Genomic DNA, 25,706 nt, shown 5'->3' on the forward strand with positions numbered 1-25,706 from the left:
AGAGCGTGATCAGCCCCCAGAGGTGCCCTCATGGCTCCTCCCACTCATTACTTCCCCAGGGATGTCAGGACCCTGACTTCTCACAGCACAGAGCTTTGCCTGTTTTTCAGACTTTATGAGAATGGAATCACATAGTGGCTTTTCTTTTGTGTGTGCCATTTTTTCCCCTCTCGTTATTACATTTGTGAGAGTCATCCGAGTCGTGCTGTGTGGTTGTAGACATTTGTCTTCACTGCTGTTGTGTGAATTCCATTGTGTGAATGCACCGCGTGATGTTTACCCACTCGACTGGTGGTGGACATTTGGTGTTTCCAGTCTGGGGCTGTGTGGCTAGTGCTGCTGGGAACATTCTGGTACCTGTATTCTGGTGGACACACACAGGCATTTATGTTGCGTACGCAGAAGAGTGAAGTGGTCGGGTCTCCGGTCTGTTGTGACATCCGTTCTCGGAGCCAGTTCAGCCACCTAAAGCCTTTTCGCATTTCCCGGTCCCTGGGCTGGAAGCTAAGTGCCTAGAATGTGGAACTGAAGGTGGGGAAGGGGAGACGGACAGGAAGGGAGGCCTGAGACTTCTGGAGAACTTACCCTGACTCGGTCCACATCCCAGTTCTCTTTGTCCCCCCTGGTTTCTTTCACGCTCTTGGATTAAGTCGATTTTTTTGGAGAGACCCAAAGCAGGGACTTGGAAGAGCCCCAAGTTTACATTGTGGGTTTAACAGCCTGATTCTGCAAAACAGGCCTCCTCCAAAGACACCCCCACACTGTGCCTGGAGCAGCCCTGCAGGAGACCTGGGAGGGGCCAGCATTTCTGCCTGGGAGCCACCTCAGCGAAGGACTAGGGCTGGAAGGGGGGCAGGTGGAAGGGACTTGGGGAGGGAGACTGGAGGTCATGGGTGGGGGTTGGGTTGTTGCATTGCTTTAGGTCCCCCATGTCTATGCAGCCCCAGGGCAGAATCGGGAGAAGGAAACTCAGGAAGGCACCGCCATTTAGGAAAACAAAACAGAACAAGATCCTTGCATTGGTCAACAAAACCATCTGAGCACAAATGGGGGAGACAGTCTGTCGTGTCCTGGCCTGTCAAGCCTGTGAGGGAAGTGGGTCCCCCCAGGACGAGGCTGGGTGGGGAGAAGAAGGGTGTTCTCTAAAAGGAGGAGGACCCTACTAGAGCCTCTGTGGACTGTGGTCTCCCGGAGGAGGCTCTGGATTCCCCCCGAGGCCAGTTTATATTTTGTGATAAAGTTCTCTAATTTGGGGATAAAAATGTGACAGACATCTCTTTCTATATTCTGCACACTTGTCTTAAGATTCAGGAGGGGGAAGGAGGCTGACAGGAAGCATGACTCGGAGAAGTCTAACCTCATTCCCTCTTGCGGTGGGTGGGCCTGACTTGGGCCTTGGGGGAGGGTTTTCTCTCCCAGATGGGGAGGGGTTTTTGCTTGCCCCCTCACCAGACCCCAGTCCCTCCTCCCTGCCTCCTGGCTCCACTTCCCCTCTCTTGTCCTAAGGAGGAACTTGCTTCCCTCTTAGGGACAGGGGTGGGATGTGAAGTTGTGTGTGAGGCCTCTCTCCTGATGTTGCTGCAGGTTCCCCGAGCCCGTGTGCCCGGCTGTTACCGGCTCTCTATCTTGTCTGGAAGGAGTAGAGGTCAGAGGCTGTCTCTGGGGAGAGGCCTGCAGGCGGGAGGGCCTGGGTTCAGCTGCACGTGGCTGCCCTGAGGTTACCCTGGGGCCTGGCCCTGCCAGACCGTCCAGCCCCCCAGCCTGGATTTGAACCTGGGGAATATCAGAAAAATATTTCCTTGCTCCGTGGCTGGCTCTGGCCTTGGACCTCGGTGCTAGGGATCTCTTCCCCTCAGAGGCTGGTGATGGATGGGTGGGCCAGGGCCCAGGGCCTGTCCTTGTCTCCTCTGCTGCCCCGGGCCCCGAGCCCCAGTGGCCTCAGAGGGCTTCTGTTGTGGCTGTGTGCAGACGGACAAATGTGCTCATTTCTCCAGCTGGGCAAACACTAAGTCATAGCCCCTGTCTCAAGGGCCAGGGAGGTCTCTTTTATCTGGCGAGGTGGGGGCTCCTTCAGTTTCTAGGAACCAGCAAGAAAGGGCTGGGGTGGGGACAAGAAAGGAGGACAAGGCAGGGGACAAGGGAAGATTGGAGAGACAGACAGACAAGCATGTCCCTGTCTGGAGGGGAGGAGAGCTGAGGGGAGGGGAGGGGAGGGGCCTGGGTGGGTAATAAAGCACCTCTGTCTCTAACTGTGAGGAGCCATCTCTATCTCCTGGCACCCGGCTTTCCTTATTTATATGGAAATATGGAGGGAATGCTTGTGAGTCCTGAGATGTGTCGCTGGGGCTTCACATTAAATACACTTCAATTTAGCCGACACCGGGAGCGGTGAGGTGGCTCAGGGCAAGCCATGGCGAGCTTGCTCCGCTGACAGTCGGGGGTGGGCGGTGGCCGCAGGGAGCGTGTCCTGTGTGTCCTGCAGGAAGCTCCCCGGACGGGCAGCTTCCAGTCTGTGCCATCTGCAGACGGCAGGGGCTGCCCTGAGCCCTGGGGACTGGGGAGGGTCTTGTGGTCTTGGTCCAGTCTGATGGAGGTGTCCTTACAGACCCATCTGAGAGGGACAGTGTATCTCCTTAGCCGCATCCCTAAGCCCTTGGGTCTTCTGGGGTCATTCTTTCTGTTGACATTTTCTTTTCTTTTCTTTTTTTTTTTTAAGATTTTATTTATTTATTTGGCAGAGAGAGACACAGCGAGAGAGGGAACACAAGCAGGGGGAGTGGGAGAGGGAGAAGCAGGCTTCCCGCTGAGCAGGGAGCCCGATGCGGGGCTCGATCCCGGGACCCTGGGATCATGACCTGAGGCGAAGGCAGACGCTTTAATGACTGAGCCACCCAGGTGCCCCTGTTGACATTTTCAAAGAAGTGGCTTAATCCCTCCTATGAGGGGCGATCCAGAGCCCCACATATCTTCAAGGATCTCTGGGGCGGTTATGTGCCCCTGGCCACCTCTTGCTCTGAGCTCCTGCTTCTGTGAATTACCCTGCTCAGTTTCTCCCCTCCTGCGTCCTCTTTGTCCCCGACATTGACCTAGTGGGAAGGGTACCCTTTCCCCTAATTCCTGGCACAGAGTCGGGATGATGGCGTGGGGGCTGGGACCACTGCTCAGCACAGCAAGCAGATGACAGTTCCCTCTTGCATCCCTGCAGCTGGAGACCCCCACCCCCATCCCGCATGGCCGCTTTGGCTGCCCCGCCGCCCTGGCCCTGAGCCCCTGTGCCTTGTTCTCTCTCCTCCTCTCCCAGACTGAACCAGGAATCTCCAGTCTTCTGACTTGAATATGCAGAGTCATTTCGCTTTCTCTTTGTCTCACTGCTCTGGGCATCTAGACTCCTAGACTCTGCTCTGGCCCACCCAGGGTTTAGTAAAACACAACTGAGCTCTCTCCCTAAGGGGATTCTGCCAGCTTTTATAGGAAAAGTTCTTTCCTCTCCTGTTACCCTAATCTCGAGAGAGGCAATTGGGGCAAGAGCCAAAACAGGAGAGAACCTCAGGGTTCAGTAAATCCAACGCCCTCATTTTGTAGGAGGAGAAACTGAGGCCCAGAGAAGGGAAGTGGCATGTCCATCCATCCTGCACCCATGCGGCTGGTGACAGCAGGTGGAGTACAGGCTTTGTCACTCGCACCCCACCCTGTCCCCTGCCACGGTGCTGCCCCAGCTTTGCCTGGTTTCTGGGGTCCTGCAGCTCTCGGCCAGGTGGGGCAGTCATTGGCCCCAGCAGCTATTTAGCTGCCTGTGTGTGGGGCTGGGAGTGTGTGTGTGGGGGGGCTGTGTCAGTGAGGTTCCAGGGAGGGGCTCAGGCAGTGAGGAGGAACCAAGGAAGCTCAAGATGAGCTCAGACAGAAGGACAGCAGTGTGACAGGGCAGGGTGCCAGGCCTGAGACATCCCAGGGAGCATAGCGCTGCTCTAGAAGCAGTGATGTGGGCTCAGCATCCCCGGGGTGCCGCATCTGCAGGAGTGAGCTGCTGCCCAGGCTCTGTGGTCCAGCTGGGCCTGGGTACTCTAGCCAGGTCATGGCTGGGGGGCCTTGGTTAACAGGCTCTGACTTAGGGTGTCCCCAGTTGTGGTCTCACTCTCCTTTTTCATGCCATGCCTTTGGGGAAGGGACCACCCCAGCCTGAGCTGTGAGCATTGGCTCATCAGGGCTTCTCAGGGAGGCTGGGCAGGCTGTGCACTGCACAACTCCAGGAGTGGTACCCAGTAGTGGCCAGGTCAGATCATCTGATGTTCCTCTGTTTTTCTAGCTGAGGTGATGCGCACCCCCCGCACCACCACCTTTGTTTTACTCTGTGCTCCAAGCACTAGTTGAAAGCCAGGTATTAACGTTTGGATGGATGATGGGCTTGGGTGGGGGTCTCAGGGATGAGAATGATTTGAAAGACTAACCGTCGCCCCCAACTTTGTGGAGTTGAAAGAGAGAGGGAGCTATTCATATCTTCTTGGATTGATTGACTAACTGGTTGAGTACTGAGGGAGTGGGGTGGGGCAGAATGGTGGGAGAAACTTGTTCACTTAACACAGTGGTGAAATTTTCCCATCTCAACTGGTTTGTTAAAAATCCACCCAGTTTTCTGAGAAGGGAAAGTGGGAAGACTGCTAGTTATTTCAGCTACTGGTGTGGAGATGGGGTAGAGACGGTGTTTCCTTCCTTCCTCTAGATGTGCATTTTTCACCAACACCTGACCCCACCCTTTCTCATTCTTGGACAACTGTGTGTGTGTGTGTGTGTGTGTGTTGGAGCCAGGGATCCTAGCTTTTGTAAGGAAACTGCAGTTCCCCCCAAAGCTCTGGATTCCATGGCCTGTGAGGGAACCCTCCCCGGCTCCTGGTGGCCTCCCTTCTGACCTCAGGTGGACTCAGTCAGCAGGGGAACCAAGCCAGGAGGTGACTTAGTCAATGAGAGAAAGTGGCAGTAGCCACTGAGCCAGCCCAGGCCCAGAGCCAGGGGGTCTGGGAGACAAGCAAAGCAGAAATGTCACAAGCAGCCTTGGTGACATGAAGCCTGTCTTGGCCCCCCTCTTCAGCTCAGTGCTAAGCGTGGAGCAGGGGAGACCAGGCCCTCGGGCTCCTCTCTTCTCCCCACCTCTGCCCCTGGGTCCCTGTGGCCTGCCATGCTCCCTTCTGCCCCCGGCTGGCATGGTGACAATGGTTGGCAGACAGGACCTGGTATTGTTGACTTGAGTTGGGGACCCAGAGGCTGATAGTGTTGCCATGACTGTCCCTGGGCTACAGAGTCCCGTTGAGGGGGGGTGAGAGAGGCAGGCGAGAGCCTCTCTTAGCTCACCGGGCCCCGGCCCTTTCTTTCTGGAGAAGCACATGCTGCTGGTGCCCGAGCCCGTGACCCCCGTGATTCCCATGCACACGGCCAACTTGCGGCTGCTGGCGATGGTGGTTCCTTGTCGAGGGCTTCTTAGCCACTGCAGCTGGCTGGCCACCCCACGGCAGGTGGGAAGCAGCAGGAGTTGGCTGTCTCCGGGAGCCACCCTCAAGCAGTGACTGGCAGGAGACGGTGTGCACACGGCCCTCGCCCCCAGGGGGAGAACTCTGGGGCAGACTCAGCACCTGCTGGTTGCCCCAGTTTGGTGACTTGCCCTCTCTGGGCCCCGTCCCCCTCCCTGTGTCACCTCCTCAGTCCCTCACCGGGGCTTCCTTTACCTCTCAAATTCATGACTTGCCTTCAAACCCTTGTCTCGGGGTTTGCTTCTGGGGAACCCAACCTCAGGCCCTCCCGCCCCCGGAAGCCCCTGGAAGCATTCAGGTCTCCATGACTTGGTTCATTTGCTGTGAGAGGTTCAGAACTGGCCCTTGGGGGATGCAGGGAGGCAAGTTGGGGATTGCAGTGCCTGGACCTGAGGATCTGTGGACTGTTTGGAGGGACTGTTAAAACCTTCACAGGAGGGCGCCTGGGTGGCTCATTCGGTTAAGCATCTGCCTTCAGCTCAGGTCATGATCCCAGGGTGCTGGAATCGAGCCCCATGTGGGGCTCCCTACTCAGCGGAGAGTCTGCTTCTCCCTCTGTCCCTCCCCCTGCTCATGCTCTCTCTCTCTCTCTCGCAAAAATAAATAAATAAAATCTTAAAAAAAAGAAAAAAAACCCTTCACATGATTTGATTGAAAAGAAAGGCAGGGACCACTCTCCCACCCTGGTGTGTGTGGCCCCAATGATCAGGAATGACTAGAAAGGAAATCATGGGGAATCTCGGCTGGTTAATGGGATCTTGGTTGAAGCCTCTTGTTTTCATTTAATTTTATTCTTCACAAAATCTCCCTTGCCCCTCAGCCCAGGAGTTGATCTTTGGGAACCCGAAGGCCAGCTGAGAGTCTGGACAAATTCACAATGGTTTTCTACTGGGGGGGTCTGGGAGAGTGGAATGGGGAAGGGGTCTGGTGGGCCCAGAGGCTGGCAGGAGAATAACAGGGCCCTGAGCCCCTTGAACATGGGCTCACAGCCTCTTCTGTGCATGCACACCACGTGGGGGCCAAGCAGAGTGCAGGGTCCTGGGCCCCGGGCCCTAGAGATGGGAATCGGCAGATCGAGACTAGGGCCTGAGAATCTGGATTTTAACAGCCTGGCCAGGAGACTCAGGTGCAGAGTGGTTGGGTGAGTGCACTTTTGGAAGCCCTGATCCAGAAGTCCTGTCTGGACCTCGGTGCTGGGGGCCCTGGGGTTCCTACCCCCCACCCCCGCCCTTCCCTGTCTTCTCACAGACTTGAGATCAGGTCTAAAGCTCCATTTTGCAGGCGACAAAACAGAGGCCCAGAGATGTTAAGATGATCTCAGTAGGTAGGGAGCAGGGTTGGCCCAGGGCTCTGTACCCCAACACAGCAAAGTGGGGGATTCCCTGTCCTGCAGGGGTGAGCGGTGGGGTGGGCTCATTCTCCCGACCCCTCCTTTGCCTGGGAAAGTGGGAGTGGGGCTGGAGTTTGAGAGCCACCAGGTGGCTGCGGACGAGGCTGACTGTGCCCACACTCTGTCTGCAGTGCTGGGAGGGCCGGAGTCCCGCGGCATCCTGCGCAAGATGAGCGATCTGCTGGAGCTGATGGTGAAGCGCATGGACACTCTGGCCCGACTGGAGAATGGCAGTGAGCTGCACCGGGCTGCTGGGGACCAGCACTTTGCTGTGGACAGGTAAGGGGTACAGGAAGGGGGAGGGGGACTCGGGGGGGGCACCACACCGTGTGCTGGGCAGCCTCAAAATGTACTCCAGAGCTGGGGGGGGCACTATCGGTCAGCCCCCTTTTTACTAACCCGGCAAACACTTTTAAGAATACAGAAGCCACACAGTAATACAACCCAGAGCACATTTCCACCGCCGTACTTAACAGCTGTTAACATTTTGTCATGTTGGTGGCCCGACGTCCTTTTTTCCTTTTTAATAAAAATCACAGACGAAAGCTGGAGGGCCCTTTCCCTGCTTCCCCGTGGAGATAAGTGCCTTCCTGAGTTAGGTGTCCATTCTTCCAGTCTGCAGTAACCATTGGCATACACACACACACCATAAACACACAGTGTGGGGTGTTTATGGGCCGTATGTGAGTGGTATCCCACAGTGCATTTCCTGCACCTGCGTTTTCCACTCGATGCGACAGCTTTGAGCTCTGTCCACTTTGACAGTCACGTGTGGGATGTGCATATGGATGGGATGGCCCAGCGGTTGTCTGTCCGCTACCGATGGGCTTGGGCCATTTTTGCCAAAAAGAATTTCTTGGTTTATTCATTCTAAATATTCCCCTACCGAGTCTTGAATGTCCAAAGATCTCTGAGAGTGGCCCCTGGAGTCCATGGTGTGAAACCAAATCATGTGTCTTAGGTGTGTGAGTGATCTGGAACCCCGGAGAAGGAGGACGTGTGAAGTCAGGGCCATCCCAATGGGGAGTCTTGGCCCTAGGCTCGGCTGTGGAGGGAGGGGCTTGCCGCCCACCCACCCCAGGGAGATGAGCTCCACATGACCTCTTTTCAGTACTGGGGATCTTTGTGAGGTGGATTTATTCCATGTGTTCTAACTGCTAAAAAGTAAGTTTGAAACCCACACTTTACACGATTTAGGAAAAGCTATACCTTGGCCGGTGTGACTTGCTAAAAGTGTTCTACTGAAAAATATAGTTGAAATCCACACTTCTAGACAATTTGTAGGAAAGCTGTAGCTCAGCCAATATGTGTGATGGAAAAGCCAAGGCTCCAGGCATTTCCTGTTTGGAGTTTGGCAGAGTCAAGTTTAAAGTGTTGGTGGCCAGTCCTGGTCATGGTGGGACCCTGCTGGCCTGAGGAAGGGGGTGTGTGTGACGGACCCCTCCTTTGGACTGGCGGGGGGTGGTCCTTTGCCCCGGAGCCTGTCTAGGCTGGGCTGCTGGCCGTGGCACCCATCTCACACTGGCCCTCCTGATCGAATGTCCTGGAGGCCCAGTTGGGTCACCGGATGTCAGCGTGACTACCATCATACTAGGTGGCACTTCCCAGAAGCTCACCGAGGGCCCAGCATCATCCTTATTCTGTTGCCTCAATGGTGTTGTCAGTCCCACCCCCGCTTTATGGGTGCTTCCATCTCTGCCACGTCGAGGAGGGAACTGAGGCCCAGAGAAGTTCAGGAACTCACCCAAAGTTGCGCAGCTGCTAAGGGGCTGGGCCTGGCTCTGCGCCTAGGCCAGCCAACTCCAGAGCCCATGTTTCTAACCACTGTGCTCTTGGTAGCCATTCACTAAACGTGCGGCTGTGTGTGGGTTAGTTTTTATTCCTTCGCAAGACTTCTCAGATCAATGAATTCACAGCTCAGGGGGAAAATACCCTTCATTAGCTCCTTGCCTTGATTTTCTTGGATTGGAAATGTAGGCACTGAAATGGTACTGGTGGAACCCGGGGATGACACGTGATGATGGTGTCAGGAGCCTCTCCCAGTGCTTGGCTCCTGACTGGGTTGCGTGGCCGTGCGCTGGGTGGATGCTCTCTCACCATCCCAGGATGAGTATCTGACAGAGCAAACTAAACCGATCCACTCATGAAATACGTCTTGGGCCTACTTAGTGCCAGGCATGGCCAGTGGTATTGGGGGTCCAGCGATGAGCCTTGTCCTCACTCCTGTGGAGAACACGGGCAGTAACCGACAAACAGAAATAAGTGAAACAAGGTCAGATACTGAGGCCTGCTCTGGAGGGTTAGGGGCAGGTGCCGAGGAAGGAACTAGTCACACAGGGCGGTCTAGGAAGCCCTTTCTGAGCTGGTGATATTTAAACTCCATTCTGAATAATGGGAGGGAGCCAGCCACACAAGGAGCTGGGAGTAGAGAATTTGAAGTAGAGCGAGCAACAAGTGCAAAGGCCCTGGGGTAGGAGTAAGCTTGGTATGTTGGAGGAAAAGAGCCACTGTGAAAGCCAACATGGCAGAGTGGGGTGAGGGACAGGAGAGGCCAACAGGGCAGGTGATATAGGCTTTGTCAGCTGTGGCGAGTACTTGGGACACTATTCTGAGAGGTGTGGGAGTTTGCCAGAGGGCTTACAACCAGGGAGTGATAGGATCCGGCTTCTTTTTTTAAAAGATAGCTCCAACTGCTGTGTGAAGAAGGGAAGCAGGGGGGCTGGTGGCAGAAATGGGGAGAGGGAGGTAGAAGGATTGGGCTCCCCTGGGGTTCCCTCTGGGGCATGAGGTCATTTTCTCCTTTGTGTGCAGAGTCCATCTTCCTCTCTGCTGTCTGTGTCCCTCTAATCCAGCCCCTCACCCTCATAGCATCCTTTGCCCTCTCCTGCCTGCCCCCAGCATGCTGCCACCTCTCTGGGCTGCTGACCCAGCCTCTATCCACAGGGCTGCTCACCAGGGTGAGGGCAGAACACTGGCCCACTCTCCCTCCACGGAGCATCCTGCTGTGGGCGGCAGAGCTGAGGGTCAGGTGGCCTGCCTTTTTGGGTGGGGGGAGCTACTGTTAGCTTGTTCAACTGCCTCTCTGGTTTTTTCCAGTCCTGGCCTCTCCCTCCCTCCCCTGCCCTGCCCTTCATCTCCTTCGGAGGGGAGTCCGTGCCACCTCCTAGCTCCATCCCGGGAAATAGCAACAATCCATCAAGACCAGCAGAGCCCATCAAACCCCGTAGGCAAAGCCATAAATTTCAGGGACATTGTTGCTTCTGGATTCAGGGAGAGAAATGGTGGGTGTGTCCAGGGCACGTTGGGGCGGTGCTGCTCGCTCACACCTCACCTGTGTGCAGACACTCCAGCCCCTGCCCCATCTTAACCCCCTGGAATGACCTACCCGGGCTAGGCAGGCGGGAGTCCTGCAGACGTGCGTGCTGCTGTGTTTCCAGCAAACTCTGTTCACCTGCACTTGGATTCCTCACTTCGAAATGATCCGTGGCCTAAATAACCCCAACAGTCCTCCCCCTGCCTTGCTGGAAGCTTCTGGACTGTTGCCTCCTGCCCATGGTATGTCCTCGGGGAAAGCAAATTTGCTTTTTTAGCCTCGGAAAACCTAATTAGGGGTTATTTGCAGATTTTCAGCAAATGGCATCGTATTATGTATCCTAAAGCCGAACAGTAATGATCTCTGAATTTCCCATAAGGCTCTCTGTAGCAGCAAAAACGACCAACGTTTCAGGCTGTTTTCATTGGAATCAAGTATGAGTCCGTAACTGCTGGGCGCGTCCGTGTGTGGAGTCCGGGCCAGGGTTTCTGGAGCCCGGTTCTCAGAGGGACCCTGCTGGGGAGGGGCAGCCGGCACCTGGCTGTGTGCACGGCGAGAGGGTCGGGACAGCAGGGCTATGTTGGAGTGTCTGTTGCGCACTGCAGCGAGGGGCAGACTCGGGTGGCCGGCAGCAGGTCATGTGACTTCTCTGAGCCCCACTGTCCTCACCTGCCAGTAAGAGATAGCACTGAGGAGAGGGGAGACCCTGCCTCCCCCGCCGGCCCCTCACTCCACCCCAGCCCTTCTGCCCCAGGCCATGCCAGTCTTATCACTTCCATTGTCCAGACCCCCAACCTTGGAGTCAGCCTCGACCCTTCTGTCTCTCGCTTGTATCCCGTTCATCAGTAAATTGTCCCCACCTGCAGAATGTGCCCGGAATCCCACCTCTCCCCACTGCCCTCCTCCCACTGATTCCCACCTCAGCAGCCAGAGAGATTATTTTAAAATACCAATTTGGTCAGGAGCCTCCCGTGTTCCCCACCTCCCCCATAGCTCCCCGTCAAACCCCAGCCTCCCCCATAGCTCCCCAAATGCGCCCAGCCCTGTTGTCTGTCTGGCTCCTCCCCTGCTATCCTCCCACTTGCTCCCCGGGCTTCAGCCCACCAGCCTCCTCACTGTTCCTGCAGCACAGTGGTCTCCCTCTGGCCACGGGGCCTTTGCACAGGCTGTGGCCTCTGCCTGGGAAGATCTTTCCTCAGATCTGGCCGGGTGAAAGAATCCGTTTTCTTCCTCTCATGGTTTTTTCCCTCCCCTTCCTCCAGTTTTTCTCAAATGTCACCAACAAGTCCTTCCCAGAGGACCTATTTCAAATTGTACCCCCTCTCCCAGATTCCCCATCCCTTTCGTTCATCACCACTTCACCCTGTGTATTTTCACAATTTGCTTGTTCACTGTCTGTCTCCCGAGCTGGACCGGATGCTCTGTGAGGGCGGCGGAGATTTTGGCCCGCCTCACTTCTGGATCCCAGAGTTCAATAAGGACTTGTTGGAGGAAGGAAGGGAAGAGAGGCAGTGTGCGTGCCCTTGGGCACTCCGGGGGGTTGTGCCTGCGCCACCGTGCACGGCAGGACAGCGAGACAGAAGCCAGGTGCGTTCTGGCCACCGCCGCCCCGGACGAGTTCCTGTTCTGGAAGCTGAGGAGGTCGGCCCACCTGGGAGTCCCGGTTTCTGCCGCGTGGCTTGTAATGACCTGGTCGTTTCATGCTGGGCATCTGTCTTAGGAAAAGAATCTTAACTTAGAAACAGGTTTATGAACATCTTGGTCATTGACGCCTTTTTTGTAGTGTCAACAAATTTGAGCCACGGGGCACCTGGCTGGCTCTGTCAGTGGAGCGTGCGACTCTTGATCTCGGGGCTGTGAGTTCAAGCCCCTTGTTGGGTGTAGACATGACTTAAAATAAAATCTTTAAAAACCCCACAAATTTGGAGCAACAACTTAAATGTCCAGCAGCGAGGAAACAGCACGCAGACCATGGCACCTCTGCTGGATGCGGCTTATGCCGCCATCGAATAGGATTTGACAGGGACACTCGGGGATTTTAGTGATAAGTGCCGATGTAAAGAGCAGGTTATGTAATTATGAACAGAGTTGGATTACAAGTGCGCAGAACTCAGTAAGAGTAAAGTAACAATAAACAGTGCAGCAGATCAAGATTCTTGTCCGTGGGGAATGAGATGAGGGTTTTTCCAATTTTTAACAAAAAACTCAAAAATGCTTCTAGACATTCTTGGCCACCTGTGGCCTGAGCAAAGAGCCTCTGGGGTCTGCGTGTGAGTGTGGGGGGTGGGGCAGGGGACACGTAACCTGGGAAGGCAACTTTGGGGGCTGCTTTCAAAGGCTTGCCTCAATTACGTCACACCCTGTGTGGGGGCCCCTTCCTAACAGGATAGCCTCCAGGTGGAGGTCGGGGCGCTGGCCTGGCCCCAGCACTGGAGAGAGCCCAGACTGGTGGAGAGGGAAGGGGGTAGCTGGGTGACAAGGTCAGTCAGTCCTCCAGGGTGGAAACCTAGCAAATACGAGGGTAAGTGTGAACGGGTTAAACGTCCTAACAAAGACAAAGATTCTCAACATCCAGCTATTTGCCGTTTGTAAGGCAAGCGGGGTACATATATACGGTAGGATCTCAATGTGTCTCAAGTAAGATATACATATAAGGTATTTAAAAAAAAATCCTCCGGGGAAGGCCAGGCCCTGGGATGTGGGGGCTGGCGTCTGGCTCCTGTGTCCCCCAGCCTAGCTTCAACATCCCGGCTTCGCCCCACTCGTGGGGCACTGATCCCTTCCCCAAGTGCTGAAACCACACATAGCTCGACTCTGGCTGTGTCCCTGTCAATAGAGGGGAGATTATCCATCCGTCTGCCTGCCTATTTATCTAATTGTATGTATGGATGTGTATATGTATTTCTTGGTGCACGAGAGAGAAGTGCTCTCTGCTCTTGCTTGGGGAGGGCTGGGGAGGGGCTGGCAGATCCTCAGTCGCTTTTGGAGCCCCCCACAGCATCCGGGGCTCTGGCCGGGGGTGAAGGGGGCCGAAGAAGCGGAGGAGGAGAGCCGCGAAGTTGCAGGGAAGCCTGGACACTGGGGCTGGAGTTTCTTACGTCCCGTGTGGTGTGTGAGAGAGCGGGGGACGGACGGAGAGACAGTCACAGAGAGAACATGTCTCCCTGTCCACGGCGCTTGTGTCTGTGTCTCCAGTAAGCGTGTCTGTGGGCACCTGTGTGCAGAGTCTCCGTGTTTTAAAAGGAAAGCTACCGATTTCATAATAAAATAACAACTCCCAGCAAGCGAGCTGGCCAGCTGCCGGAAATCGATACTCTGTTCATTGAATGCAACCCTCATAAATCATGGGAGGAACACGAAATTCAACTTCCTTCCCCAGGCGTCCAGGAGAGCTTGTTCAAGGGGCCCGGGAATGAGGGCCAAGGGGGTGATTGCCTCAGGGGCTGAGAGGAGGGGCTGGGGCCTCCGGGTGCCTCTTGGGGGCCTGGCCTGACGCGAGGGGGTGACGAGCCAGGCCCAAAGGGAAGGAGCTGCTGGGCCCCGGCCCTGGGTGGTGGAGGTCGCAGAGCATCCTGTGACTGACTGCGGTGTTGGCTGCCTCTCTGGGGGGCCCTGGGGCAGTGGCCCGAGGCTGGCTGCAGCAGGGGCGGCCTTGGGAGCCAGCCGGCTCCAGGAGGCCACCTGTGCTCGGGCAGGAGGGGCTGGTGGTCCGTCTGTGGGTGCAAGGTAAGGGATGCTTGGGCAGGAGAACTTTGAATGCCATGGATACTAGACTACTCTCCGGGTGGCTCCCCAGGGGTGCCCAGAGGCCTGGCTTGGTGGGGGTGCCTGGTGCTTAACAGGTGCAGAAATCACAGGCCCATGTCTCGAGCTCTGGTGTGCCTCCCTACTTGGCAAATGCCGCAGGAAGGAGCAAGACCTGGCGCAGGGGGTCAGGGTCTGAGTCCCCGCCCTGTCCCCAGCCCACACGCGACCTCAAGGACATCACTGACGTCATTTGGTCTTTTCTCCTCCATACGATAAGAGGAGGGCCTGGCAGGGCTCCGAGGTGTGCCAATCCCCAAACCCAGGCTGTTCTCAGGGCCACCATGCCCCCATAAGGCGACAGGATGGGTTTGGGCACACTGAGGGGGTGGCTCCCCCATGCAGGGCAGGTAAGAGCCCCTGGTGTGGGGGGCACCTGTTAGCCCTTTTCCCGTGGGGCAAGGGCAATGGTGGCCTCCTTAGGAGGTGCCAGCGGATCCGGGGACTTGGCTCTCCCTCTTCCCACCTCTGTCCTGTCTGCTCTTTGCAGACTTTGTGTCTCAGGCCGGCTCAGGCCACTTCGGGCACGTTTGCTGGGAGAGAGAGGGCAGGGCCTCGTCCAGCCAGCACCACGCCTTGGGTGGCCCTCAGCCCTGAGGGCTGGGTCCTGGCTTCCCGGGACTGTGTTGCAGGGCTGGCCGAAGCAGCAGTACTAATAATTCATGACGATCATAAATAATACAAGCAGCCCCTGTCTATTGGGGACTGATTATGTACTTTGACCTTGACCAGTGGCCCGATGAGGAAGGTCCTAGCCAGGCCTGTGATGCACAGACGAGGGAACGAGGCTCAGGCAAGGAAAGGCCTGGCCCAGATCGTAGACCTGGAGGGGCTGGTGCCCGGCCTGCATGCTCTGCACAGCCCTGTGGTCTCAAGAACCTCGGCAACCACGGGACCATGTTTGTCGGGGGTGGGGTGTGAAAAGGTCCCAGGATTCTTCATGGAGTGTCTGCCCAGCTGGGGGGATGGTGGGACCCATTTGACCCGACGCCCCACTGGTCCTAAGAGCTTCCTGAGAGTGCAGAAGGCCCCCATCTTTTCTGCCCCTGCCTGGCACCCACAGCTTACAGATTGGGGCTGAGAACCTCACTCTCCTCTTGCTGACCGTGCTGTGGGGAGCTGCCAGGCCGGTTACGGGGTTACTTGGCCAAGGCGCCTCCTTCCGGGGCCTCTCTGAAATCTCCAGCCAGCCCTCTTCCCGCCTCTCCCTGACATGGCCCTGGTTCTCAGCTACTCACACTCAGGCCGCCCCCTCACAAGCCCACCCGTTCAGGCTCATCTGGCTTACCCACCAAATGCACGCACCAAAGATAAAACAGGAAAGGAATAAAAATAAGCAACAAGTAGGACGGATTACCTCGGTCACTTGCACCAGCAGGGGGAAGACTGGGGGCATCGTCCCGGCCTAGCAGATACAATTCCAGGTATGTACCCTGGTAACAGGCCCTATAGGGTCTGGAGTGTTGTTGGCAGGGAGAGATGCCTTCTGCTGGAGCTCTTTCAGCCTTCGCCACCTGCCGGGGTTACTGAGGGCTCCACCCCCACGATGTCACTCCCTAGATCAAGGCCTTGGTCCTGCTGTCCTGCCCCCGTGCTCACCCTTAGGCACAGACCCTTTGCAGGTGAACTGGTACCTGATGACTTTTCCACGTAATAGCTGTGCGGCCCTGAGCAAGTAACTCAGCCTTGCTGTGCCTTGGTTTCCTCCTCTGTACAAGGGGGCCATTAGAAAGAACCAGGATGTTGTCGAGAGAATTGCCCGGGGTCCCATTGGCTGGAGGCAGTTGCGCCCCGACTTCCTAGTCTGTTCCCCTTCTTCGTGCTTCCCAGGCCATGGCCCTGCTGTGGTCTGCGGTCTCGAGGCATCTGCTTTCACTGTCAGTTATCGAAGAGCATCCCGGGGAGAGAGGACTAATCATAGATTATTTGACAATAGAAAGCACTGCCCAAATGCTAAGTCCAGTTTAATAACAGTGAGGCCAAGTCATTCCGTTTTGAACAAGCTGAGCTTGTGAAATCAGACAGATGCCACCTGCACTATTTAGAGCCCCTCTTAGTGACGTTCCCCGGGAAACGCTTATCGTATGAAAATCCTCCAAAAAGGGAAGTGCTTTGTTCTGTAGTTAGACACACGAAACTTCCTTTTGGGGACGGGGTGACTGCTGTAGACAGGGAATGAATGCATCTCGAGCGTTTATGGAGCGTCTACTATACGCTGCGCACGTGATCCTTGGCCTTGTGTCTAGCCCTTGGAGTCACTCTGTGAGGGAGTTGAGATCATTCAGCTGTTACAGGAGCTGACCACTGAGTTCAGAGAGGTTAGGTAACCTGCTCAAGGTCACACAGCTGTCCGGTGGGGGCCGGATTTGAATCCAGGACCTCTGACTCTGAGATCCTCGCTCTTCCCAATCTCTGAGTAATGTGGAGAGTCACCCGCCCGGGACTTGAGACGTCAAGGGCGTCTTCAGCTGTTCTTTGTCTCCGGAGAAAGTAGCTGCAGGTGATGCTTGGTCTTCAGCAAGCAGAGCATGGGTTGGAGAGAAGTTTCTGACAGCAGGGGTCCAGGAGAACTTGGACTCTGCTTTTTTTTTTTTTAAGATTTTATTTATTTACTTGAGAGAGAGAGCACAGAGGGAGAGGGAGAAGCAGACTTCCCGCTGAGCAGGGAGCCCGAAGCGGGACTCGATCCCAGGACCCTGGGATCATGACCTGAGCCGAAGGCAGATGCTTAACCCACTGAGCCACCCAGGTGCGGACTCTCCTTTTGTGATGGACTAAAAACCATTTTCCCTCAGTGATGCATTACTTTCCTTGGGCTGCCATAAAAAAGGACCACGAACTGGATGGTTTAAAACAATAAAAATGATTTCCTCTCTTGGTTCTGGGGGCTGAAGTCTGAAAGTCAGGTTTCAGCAAGGCCTTGTTCCTTCCGAAGCCTCTAGGGGAGGATCCTTCCCTGCCTCTTCCAGTTCCTGGTGGCTCAGGTGGCCCCTGGCTTGTGGACGCGTCCCTGCAGTCTGTCTCCGCCGTCCCGTGGTGGCCGTCCCCAGCGCGTCTTCACGTGGCCTTCTCATAAGGACACCAGGAACGGAACTGAGGCCCAACCTGATTCAGCATGACCTCATCTCAACTAATTACATTTGCAAAGACCCTATTTCCAAATAAGGTCACATTTTTTTGTGGTTCTGGGTACATGTGAATCTGGAGGGAGGGGAACTCTACTCAGCCCAGCACAGGGATGGAGCTCTGGGTATGTGGCCCATGCCAGGCAGTGCCAGGCTCCATCCAAAAGCATGTTCCTGTCCTTGAGGACTCAGGACTCCGCTGGGGGTTTCTTTCCTTTCCTTTTTTTTTTTAAAGATTTTATTTTTGGGGTGCCTGGGTGGCTCAGTCAGTTAAGCATCTGCCTTTGGCTCGGGTCATGATCCTGGGGTCCTGGGATCGAGCCCTGCATCGGACTCCTTGCTCAGCAGGGAGCCTGCTTCTCCGTCTCCCTCTGCCCCTGCTCGTGTATTCTCTCTCTCTCTCTTGCACCCTCTCAAATAAATAAAATCTTAAAAAAAAATTTTTTTTTTTAAATAATCTCTACACCCAGCATAAGGCTCACACCTACAACCCCAAGATCAAGAGTCACATGCTTCACAGACTGAGCCAGCCAGGTGCCCCAGGACTCCACTGGGGGTTTCAAGCCGCCCACTCACAAGCACATCCCAGCACGTAGGGGGACTCGGAGAAGTGATCTTGCTCCCAAACGGTGGATGGAGCAGAGCCTCGAGGGAGAGGCACCTTCAGGAAGGCTTGAAGTGGGGTCCCTTCCAAAGTCTCCAGGGACCTGGCAGGACCCCCCACTCATCCCTGACAAGGGTTGTTTGTGCTCTGGGGTCTCTGGTTAGAAGTTGGGAGGGGTACCGTGTCCTTCCCTGCCCGGGAGCACCCCCTGTGCTCCTCGGCTGCCCATGCTCAGCACCATCCCTCACCTAGCAGCCACGAGCTTCTGGCCTTCTGCACGGTGGCCACCTCCTGCGGTCAGCGGAATGTTGCTTCCAGGCAGAGGAGTGTCCATCCAGCTCCAGAACGCTCGCTCGGAACTGACTGCAGAGCCCCACAGACGTCAGGGGCATCCTCCACGGGTACATATCACGCCCAAGGGTGAAGTCTCGTTCTTGAGGAGGAAGTTATCTGCGAGGTCACAGCAGCCTGTGGCCCTCACAGACCACAGTGTGTTAACAGAGCAGCGGCATGTCCCTGGTTTTCACTTTTCGTGGAGGAGGTGAGTGGGGGCAGATATGTCTACAAAGGCTCCTTCGGGGGCGATAATGAGGAGAGGTAGAGAAGCGGTGCCGGGCTGGCCCAAACCCCTTTGGCTGCAGCTTCAGCCTCACCACAAGGCTGACAGTGGTGGCCTGCCTGTGCAGGCCTCCATTTTTAAAGAGGAGGATGCGGAGGCACAGAGAGGCTAAGTGACTTGCCTGGGGTCACACTGCTCCTAAGAGGCAAATCTTCAGCTCTTCTGTTTTACTGTAAACTGGAGAGATGCTGACCGCTCTCTTCCCCACGGCCTTCCTCGGCCATCTGAAGGCCAAGGAGAGCTCTCCCTACTTCCTCCTGTCTGAGGACTTTCTGAGCAAAAGAAGCATCATCTTGAGTCCTCTCCTTATTTGTAGTCTCGTAGAACACTGCTGTGGCTGAATTGTGCCCTCCAAAAAGATACGTCGACATCTGGATCCCCGGTGCCTATGAACCTGATCTTACTTGGAAGTGGGCCTTGGCCGATGTGATCAAATTAAAATGAGGTCATACTGGATCAGGGGGGCCCTCATCCAGTGACGGGGTTCCTGTAAAATGAGGGAATTTGGTCACACACAGAAGGCCAAGTGATGGCAGAGGCAGAGGCTGGGTGATGCGCCCCACTAGCCACGGCTAGCCCCACCCGAAGCTGGGGAGAGTCTTCCTCTCTCCCTTCGTCCCAGAAGGAACCCACCCTGCTGACATCTTGATTTCGGACTCCTGGCCTCCAGGACTGCGAGGGAATAAATGTGTGGTAGTGTGTTACCGTGGCCAAGGCATGCCGCCTTCCGTTAGGTTTTTGTTTGATTTTGAGAGGATTGATGGGATTGTGTGTGGTGTGTGTGTGTGTGTGTGTGTGTGTGTGTATGGACATGCATGTGTGTGTGTGTTGTCGAGGGCTCGTGTGCCCCTTCCTGCCACCTTCTTCCTTCTGTGGCCACCCCACGCCATGTCTGCCTTGCCCCCCTGTCTCCCACACCCTCTGTGGATGGGGCCGCCGCTCGTCCTCTCCTCGAGGAAGGCAGCGGTGGGAGGGGAGGGCGGCCTGAGGGGGCAGGCAGCCGTCACCATTGTCCTCTGGAGGACAGATCACCCGAGAGGAGTCCTCCCTCCTGTACTTCCCATTTTGTGTGGCAAAAAAGTCTCCGTCTTTATAAGGGGATAGATGGAGCTTAAACAAGGCGCGCAGAGCCAGAGGGTGAAGTGTGAATCGAACAGAATTAACGTGTTGGAAAGAGTAGGCAACTTCTGGAGAAAGCCCACGCACCGGCAGAGTGGGGTCCATCTCCACACAGGCCTTCGCAAGGAGATAAATCCCGCATATGATGTCTCATAAACTTCTCTGAGAGTTGAGTAGTAATCAACACCAGGAAATAATTTCTCCAAAAATAAAGGCAATGCGAGTATTGGTGGTGGGTGGAGGGCTGTGATGTTTGTGGCAGTAAATGCATTTAAGATCCTGGGAAGAATTCAGGCTCAGGAGCCCAGCAATAATTTACTAGAGGCTTAATAGTTGGCAAGTCCCCAGGCTGCTTTGGGTGGAATTTATTTTGGCACGATGTAGCCCCTCTGGGAGGAAACGGAGAAACAGGCTCAGGGCAGCCGGCCATGCCCAGGAAAGGCCTCCTTCGCCTGGGGGTCCCGGGCCCGATCCTGCCCCGGCTCTCCAATAGAATCTCTCTGCCTGCTTTAGCTTCAGTCGCTGCCCCTCAGCACGTGGGGCACGTGGGGATGAGTGTGCAGACATGCCTGGGACACGCGCATGTGCGTGTGCAGTGGGTGGTTAGAGAGCCCCTCCAACGGGGGGCGGGGGCACATGCCTCCACCTCCAGGCCCAGCGCTGTCCATCGCTGGGTCTCGGTTCGTGGCAGGGCGGTGTCTGGGCACCTGGAACGCTCACACCGGCTGCCCTTGCTTGTCCCTCCCAGGAAGGCCCCCGAGGTGGGCTGTGCGGGCTCACCCCTGGCTTCTCTCACTAGGTTTCCCCCTGGGGCCGGCCTCATGGAGCGGATCCAGGCCATCGCCCAGAACGTGTCCGACATCGCCGTGAAGGTGGACCAGATCCTGCGCCACAGTCTGCTCCTGCACAGCAAGGGTGGGGCCCAGGGCGCCCTCTGCCCCCAGGAGGCCAGTGTACTGGGTGGCCCTGACAGCTCCCCACGGCAGCGCTTCCAGCTCCGGCCTCAGGCTCTGAGTGGGGTGACTTGGGGTTCACCCCACTGTGACCTGGTGTGAGAACAGAGGTCCTGGAGTCCCCGGGGGGCCCCCTTCATTTTTCTTGATGTGGGGAGCAGCAGGCTGGGGGCCCCCCTAAGAGGGTTATATTTGGGTGGGTGCATGAGGTCTGCCTATCCAGACGCGGGTCCATAGCCATTCAAGCTGGCTCCTCACTGGTTCCAAAGCCCATATAGAGGGCGAGGGCCTGTGGCAGAGGGGGAAACCCAGGCTTGGGGACCCCCTGGCGGGTGGCTTTTTCGGTGAGAAAACTCAGGGGAGGGAGGGCAGGGTGTGCTCCCGAGCTAACCCCTCCCCCGCAGACCAGGCCTTCCTCACACTTCATGGGGCTCCTCCCTAGACCCGGGCCCTCAGCAAGCTGACCTTCTCCCCCTGCAGTGTCTGAAGGCCGGCGGGACCAGTGTGAGGCACCCAGTGACCCCAAGTTCCCTGACTGCTCAGGGAAGGTGGAGGTGAGGCCCGGGGCTGAGGATGGGGGTAGAGGTGACCGGGGGAGGGGCAGGCTCCTCTTTGGGGACCCTGCCCCCACACTAGCTCTGAGATTCTGCTCCTGGCAGGGATGTCTGCTGGTGAGGACTTCTCCGCCCAGCCCCCAGCCCCTGACCCTGGTACCAGCTGGCAGAGGCCAGCCTCAGGGTGACGGCCTCTCTGCTTGGGCCGTCTGCCTGGCCCACCAACCCACATTGCCTAGGATGATCATGTTTCAGGGTTTTCAGTACTTTCTTAGAGCAGACAAACTGTTAATAACACCTCCAGCAGCCTGCATCCCAAAAAATTCAGACACACACTGGATCTCTTGAGTGGGCCTGTCTCCCCATCCCTCCCCATCCTTGCAACCAGCTGGACTGAGAAAGCCCCCCGGCCCCTCCTCTGGGGACTCACTTCTAGGGGCCCATGGCTGCATGAAGTCTGTCTCTCTGGGAGTGCAGGCCACAGCATAAAAGCTGGCTCCTCTCTGGTTCTGAACTCCCTAAGAGTGTGGAGCAGCGGCCCTGTGTGCCCCTTCCTTGGTGATATGTGGGGATCACTGTGGGTGGGGCCCACTCTGGCTCCAGCCCTTGTGTTCTTGGAGGCTGCTCCTGACCTTGGCCTCAACCGGATCCTGCTCCCGATGGAGACCAGCCAGGCCCCAAGCTGCTTCATCTCCCACTGTTTGCCCCAGAGCTTTCCCTGAGTGTGTCGTGACTTGGCCTTATTCTGCCGGGGTCCTACTCTCTCTGGGCCTGGTGGACAGTGGTCCTGCTCAGCCCTTCCCGAGGTTCTCAGTGGCCAGGACAGAAGGCTGGGTCATGGGGTCTGGTCTAGCCTCTCTCTGCTCCTGGCCTTTGCTGCATCTCTAAGTGTGTGCCCCAGAGGTCCTGTCCTGAGGGACCTCGGGTCCCCAAGGACATGCCTGCAAAGAGCCTGCCAAGGGTATGGGTGGGGCTGGTGCCAGCACCCTGGCCTAGGCTGGCCCTCTCCACAGTGGATGCGTGCCCGCTGGACCTCGGACCCCTGCTATGCCTTCTTCGGGGTGGATGGCACCGAGTGTTCCTTCCTCATCTACCTCAGTGAGGTTGAGTGGTTCTGTCCCCCGTTGCCCTGGAGGAACCAGACGGCCGCCCAGATGGCCCCCAAGCCCCTCCCCAAAGTCCAGGTAGGCCTGGGAAGTGGGTGGGTCCATGAAGGGCTGGTGGACAGGTCAACTGGCCTCCTCCGGTGGGGCATCCTTAAGGGACAGCAGGAGGAGCCCTTTGCCCCTGGTAAAATGAGGCCAGCCCGCTGTGCCTGGTGGGGGGCGCGTCCCAGCCTGCCAGCCTTCTGGGGATGCTGCAAAGCTTGGCCTACTTGAGGGGCAAGCTGGGGCCCTGGAGGCACCCCCTAAATGGACTAGAATAATAGTAACAATAGCTGTCGCTCCTGGAAGGCTTCCAGATACTTTATTTGTACTTAAACCTCCCAGCAGTCCCTTTTGCGACCACACTGAACAGATGGCAAGTCTGAGGTCTAGGGAGCGCGGTTAATTTGTTCAAGGCATCCAGTTACTGCAGCTCCACTGAAAGGGGGCCCGGCCTCCCTGCCGCCCGAGCACCAGCTCTGACCACCACCCTCCCTGCCTCGGTGTAGCTGCCAGACTCCTGGGGACTGCCATCGCTGACCACCCCCCAAAGGGCTTGGGACAGAAGGATGACCAGAGCTGGGCTGGGACAGACCAGCTTGGCTGGGGGTTAGTGTTGGTGGGTGAGAGCAGGGCTCCCTGACGGTGGGGGCCAGTGGGCCTTTATAAATGGCAGGAGAAGTTAGAGTAGGCCCCAGCCTCCCAGGGAGGGTGCCAGGCCCTGTTCCCAGGGCAGCAGGTGATGGTGGTGGCACGGCTGTGGGGCTGAGGGCCAGAGAACCCAGGTCTGGGCCCCCCTCCAGGCAGTTTTCCGGAGCAACCTGTCCCACCTCCTGGAGCTGATGGGCAGTGGGAAGGAGTCTCTAATCTTCATGAAGAAACGGACCAAGCGGCTCACGGCCCAGTGGGCACTGGCTGCCCAGCGGCTGGCACGGAAGCTGGGAAGCGTCTGGAGGGACCAGAAGCAGGTACTGCTTCTCTGTGCATTCAGGGCACTGCGCTCAGAGAGCTTAGGAAATGAGCTCAGGGCCCCAGGCCTTCAAGTGGGCACCAGGTCTGCCCTTAGAAAGGTTTTATTGAGTTTATTTGAATTTCAGCTGGCGTGAGGGAGGCAGAGTCAGGATAGATGCATGTGGTGGCCCCTGGCCCTTTTTACGTTTGGAGTAGAATGACAAACCCTCCCCTCCACCATATAGGGGTTCTGTTCTGTAGACATCTCGTTCTTTTCAGGCAGAAAGGTCATGGCATTTGCCTGGAATATTGGGAATAATATAGCCTGTTTTGGGGAGGTTTGTAGGTCCATCCATCCATCCACCCATCCATCTACCCATCCATCCACCCATTCATCCACCCATCCATCCACCCATCTCTCCATCCACATTTATCCATCCAATAAATATTTATCTGACTCTCACATCACCCTGTTTATTTCTTTCAGAGTCCCTATCATTTCATGAAATTATCTCTTGTCTGTGTTTACTGTTGTCTACCTCTTCCATCTGGAACGTAAGCACCTTGAGGGCAGGATGTGACCATCTTGTTCACTTTGATCCTCAGTGCCCAGTGTGGTCACTCTGCCTCTTGGTCCCCTTGCTGGTGCCAGAAAGCACCTGCCCAGGCACAGCCTGGGGACGGTGGCTGCTGCTGGTCGGGTCCCCCTGGGGGCGGCAGGGCAATGCTGCTCCTCCTCCACGCTGACTCTGTGTCCTCCCCAGATCCTTGTTCACATCGGCTTCCTGACGGAGGAGTCTGGTGATGTGTTCAGCCCGAGGGTGCTAAAGGGCGGGCCTCTGGGTGAGATGGTGCAGTGGGCAGACATCTTGGCCACTCTCTACGTCCTGGGCCATGGCCTGCGGATCACAGTGTCCCTGAAGGAGCTGCAGAGGTGAGTGCTGGGGGAGGGGAGGAGAGGAAGGGGAACCTGTCCCCCAGGAGCCCCTGCTCCAGCTGCCGGTCCCTGGGAGGCTTCCTGGTATACTGTGGATAGTGACACTCCTCATTGCCTCCTCTTCCTCCATGTTGATGCCTGGTCATGTTTGGGATGCACCAAGGAAGCATATTTGCATAGTGCTGTTCAAAGGTCCTTTTCTCCATCTTGGGCTAATAGGTGCCCCAGTGTTCGCACTCAGGGGCTGACAAATACTGGCTTGTGGAATTGAGCCAGGTCCTCTCTGACGGCGTCCTCTCTACCTGTCTTTGGTGGGCGTGGTGTGGCCTTGGGGTTTTTCTTCTGGAATTGGGCTCCTTCCTAGACCTATTCTGGGAGCTGGTAAGACCTGGAGGGTGGTGAGGTGAGCCTGTGATGCCTGTCCCTTCCCCAGTGCTTGCCTTTCCAGAGTCCCCCTGATGTTCTTGGAGGTGGAGGTGGTGATAAGAGGGGGGAGAATTATGTGTGTGTGTGTGTTTGTGTGTGTGTGTGGACCTGCATTCAAGTCTGGTTAGGTTTAACTGCTGTATTTGCGGGATATAGAAGTACAGACCATTTTCCTTCATTTATTTATTGATGTTTATTATATGATATTCAATACACACAAGAATGTCTGTAACATGATATTAGGAAGTGCAAGAATAGGGTGTTCTCCCATAATTCTGTCGTCCAATTTAAAGAAAGAATATTCCCAGGACTCTTGTGCCCACCTGGTGTCCTTCTCTCATCAATCCCTCTGCCTCCCCCTAGAGGAAACTTGCACCTTGGATTTTGTGTTTATTATTTCTTTGCTTTTAAATAAGAAATTGTTGTCTGTGTGTGTGTATGTGTGTGTGTTTTACATACTCAGGTATCCATAAACAGTATAGGGTTTAGTTTTATTTTGGTTTGCTTTGAGCTTTGTATAAATGGCATCTGCTGTATGTAATGTTCGAGACATGCTGTCTTCACCCATTATTATGTTTCAAAGATTCATTCTTGTTGTTCCATGAAACTCTATTTTATTCATGTTCACTGCTGTATGAGATTTCATTATGTGGATGGTCCGTCATTTTTCAGTTTTTCCTGACTGTGGACAGTTTCCCCCTGCTTTTGTAAGTTATTCTGAATGATGCTGTGGTAGACATGTGGGCAGAGACTGAATGTCTCTTCAGTATAGACTCAGGTGCACAATTGCTGGGACTAATGGTGTGTGAAAATTCAGCTTTATAATATAATGCTAATTGTCTTCCTAAGTGATGGCACCAATTTAGCCTCACCACTTGGAGGTTCCCAGTGGTCATGTTGTCACCCACATGTAGGGTTATTACACTTCCTAATTGAGGATGTCTAGTGGTGTCATGATATCTTGTTATGTTCTTAACTTGCATTTCCCTGACAGCTAATGAGGCTGAGCATTCTGTCATATGCTTGTCCTTCTTTCCTCTTGATGAAATGCCCTTTCATGTCATTTGCCCACCTTTCTGCTGGGTTGTTTATGTTTTCCTTATTGAGTTGTAGGTGTTCTTTATGTATGATGGGTATAAATCCCATTCAACTTATTATATCTGTTGAAAAATCTCCTAATTTGTGGCTTGTCTTTGTAATTTCTTTCTTTTTCTTTCTTTATTTTCTTTCTTTCTTTCTTTCTTTCT

At 55.6% G+C, this 25,706-nt stretch overlaps 1 protein-coding gene across 2 annotated transcripts in view; it reads left to right on the forward strand.

The window, feature by feature from the left end:
* Window positions 1-25,706, forward strand: part of MGAT5B (alpha-1,6-mannosylglycoprotein 6-beta-N-acetylglucosaminyltransferase B) — a 68,863-nt gene that overhangs the window by 6,216 nt on the left and 36,941 nt on the right. For both annotated transcript variants that reach the window (XM_032429411.1, XM_032429410.1), the window contains exons 3-8: window positions 7,041-7,188; window positions 20,293-20,408; window positions 20,927-21,000; window positions 22,014-22,184; window positions 22,949-23,113; window positions 23,861-24,030. In XM_032429411.1, the coding sequence (XP_032285302.1) occupies window positions 7,041-7,188; window positions 20,293-20,408; window positions 20,927-21,000; window positions 22,014-22,184; window positions 22,949-23,113; window positions 23,861-24,030 (844 nt within the window). The remainder of the gene's footprint in view (window positions 1-7,040; window positions 7,189-20,292; window positions 20,409-20,926; window positions 21,001-22,013; window positions 22,185-22,948; window positions 23,114-23,860; window positions 24,031-25,706) is intronic.

Source organism: Phoca vitulina, unplaced genomic scaffold, assembly GCF_004348235.1.
Source record: "Phoca vitulina isolate PV1807 unplaced genomic scaffold, GSC_HSeal_1.0 scaffold41, whole genome shotgun sequence".
Taxonomy (NCBI): Eukaryota; Metazoa; Chordata; class Mammalia; order Carnivora; family Phocidae; genus Phoca; species Phoca vitulina.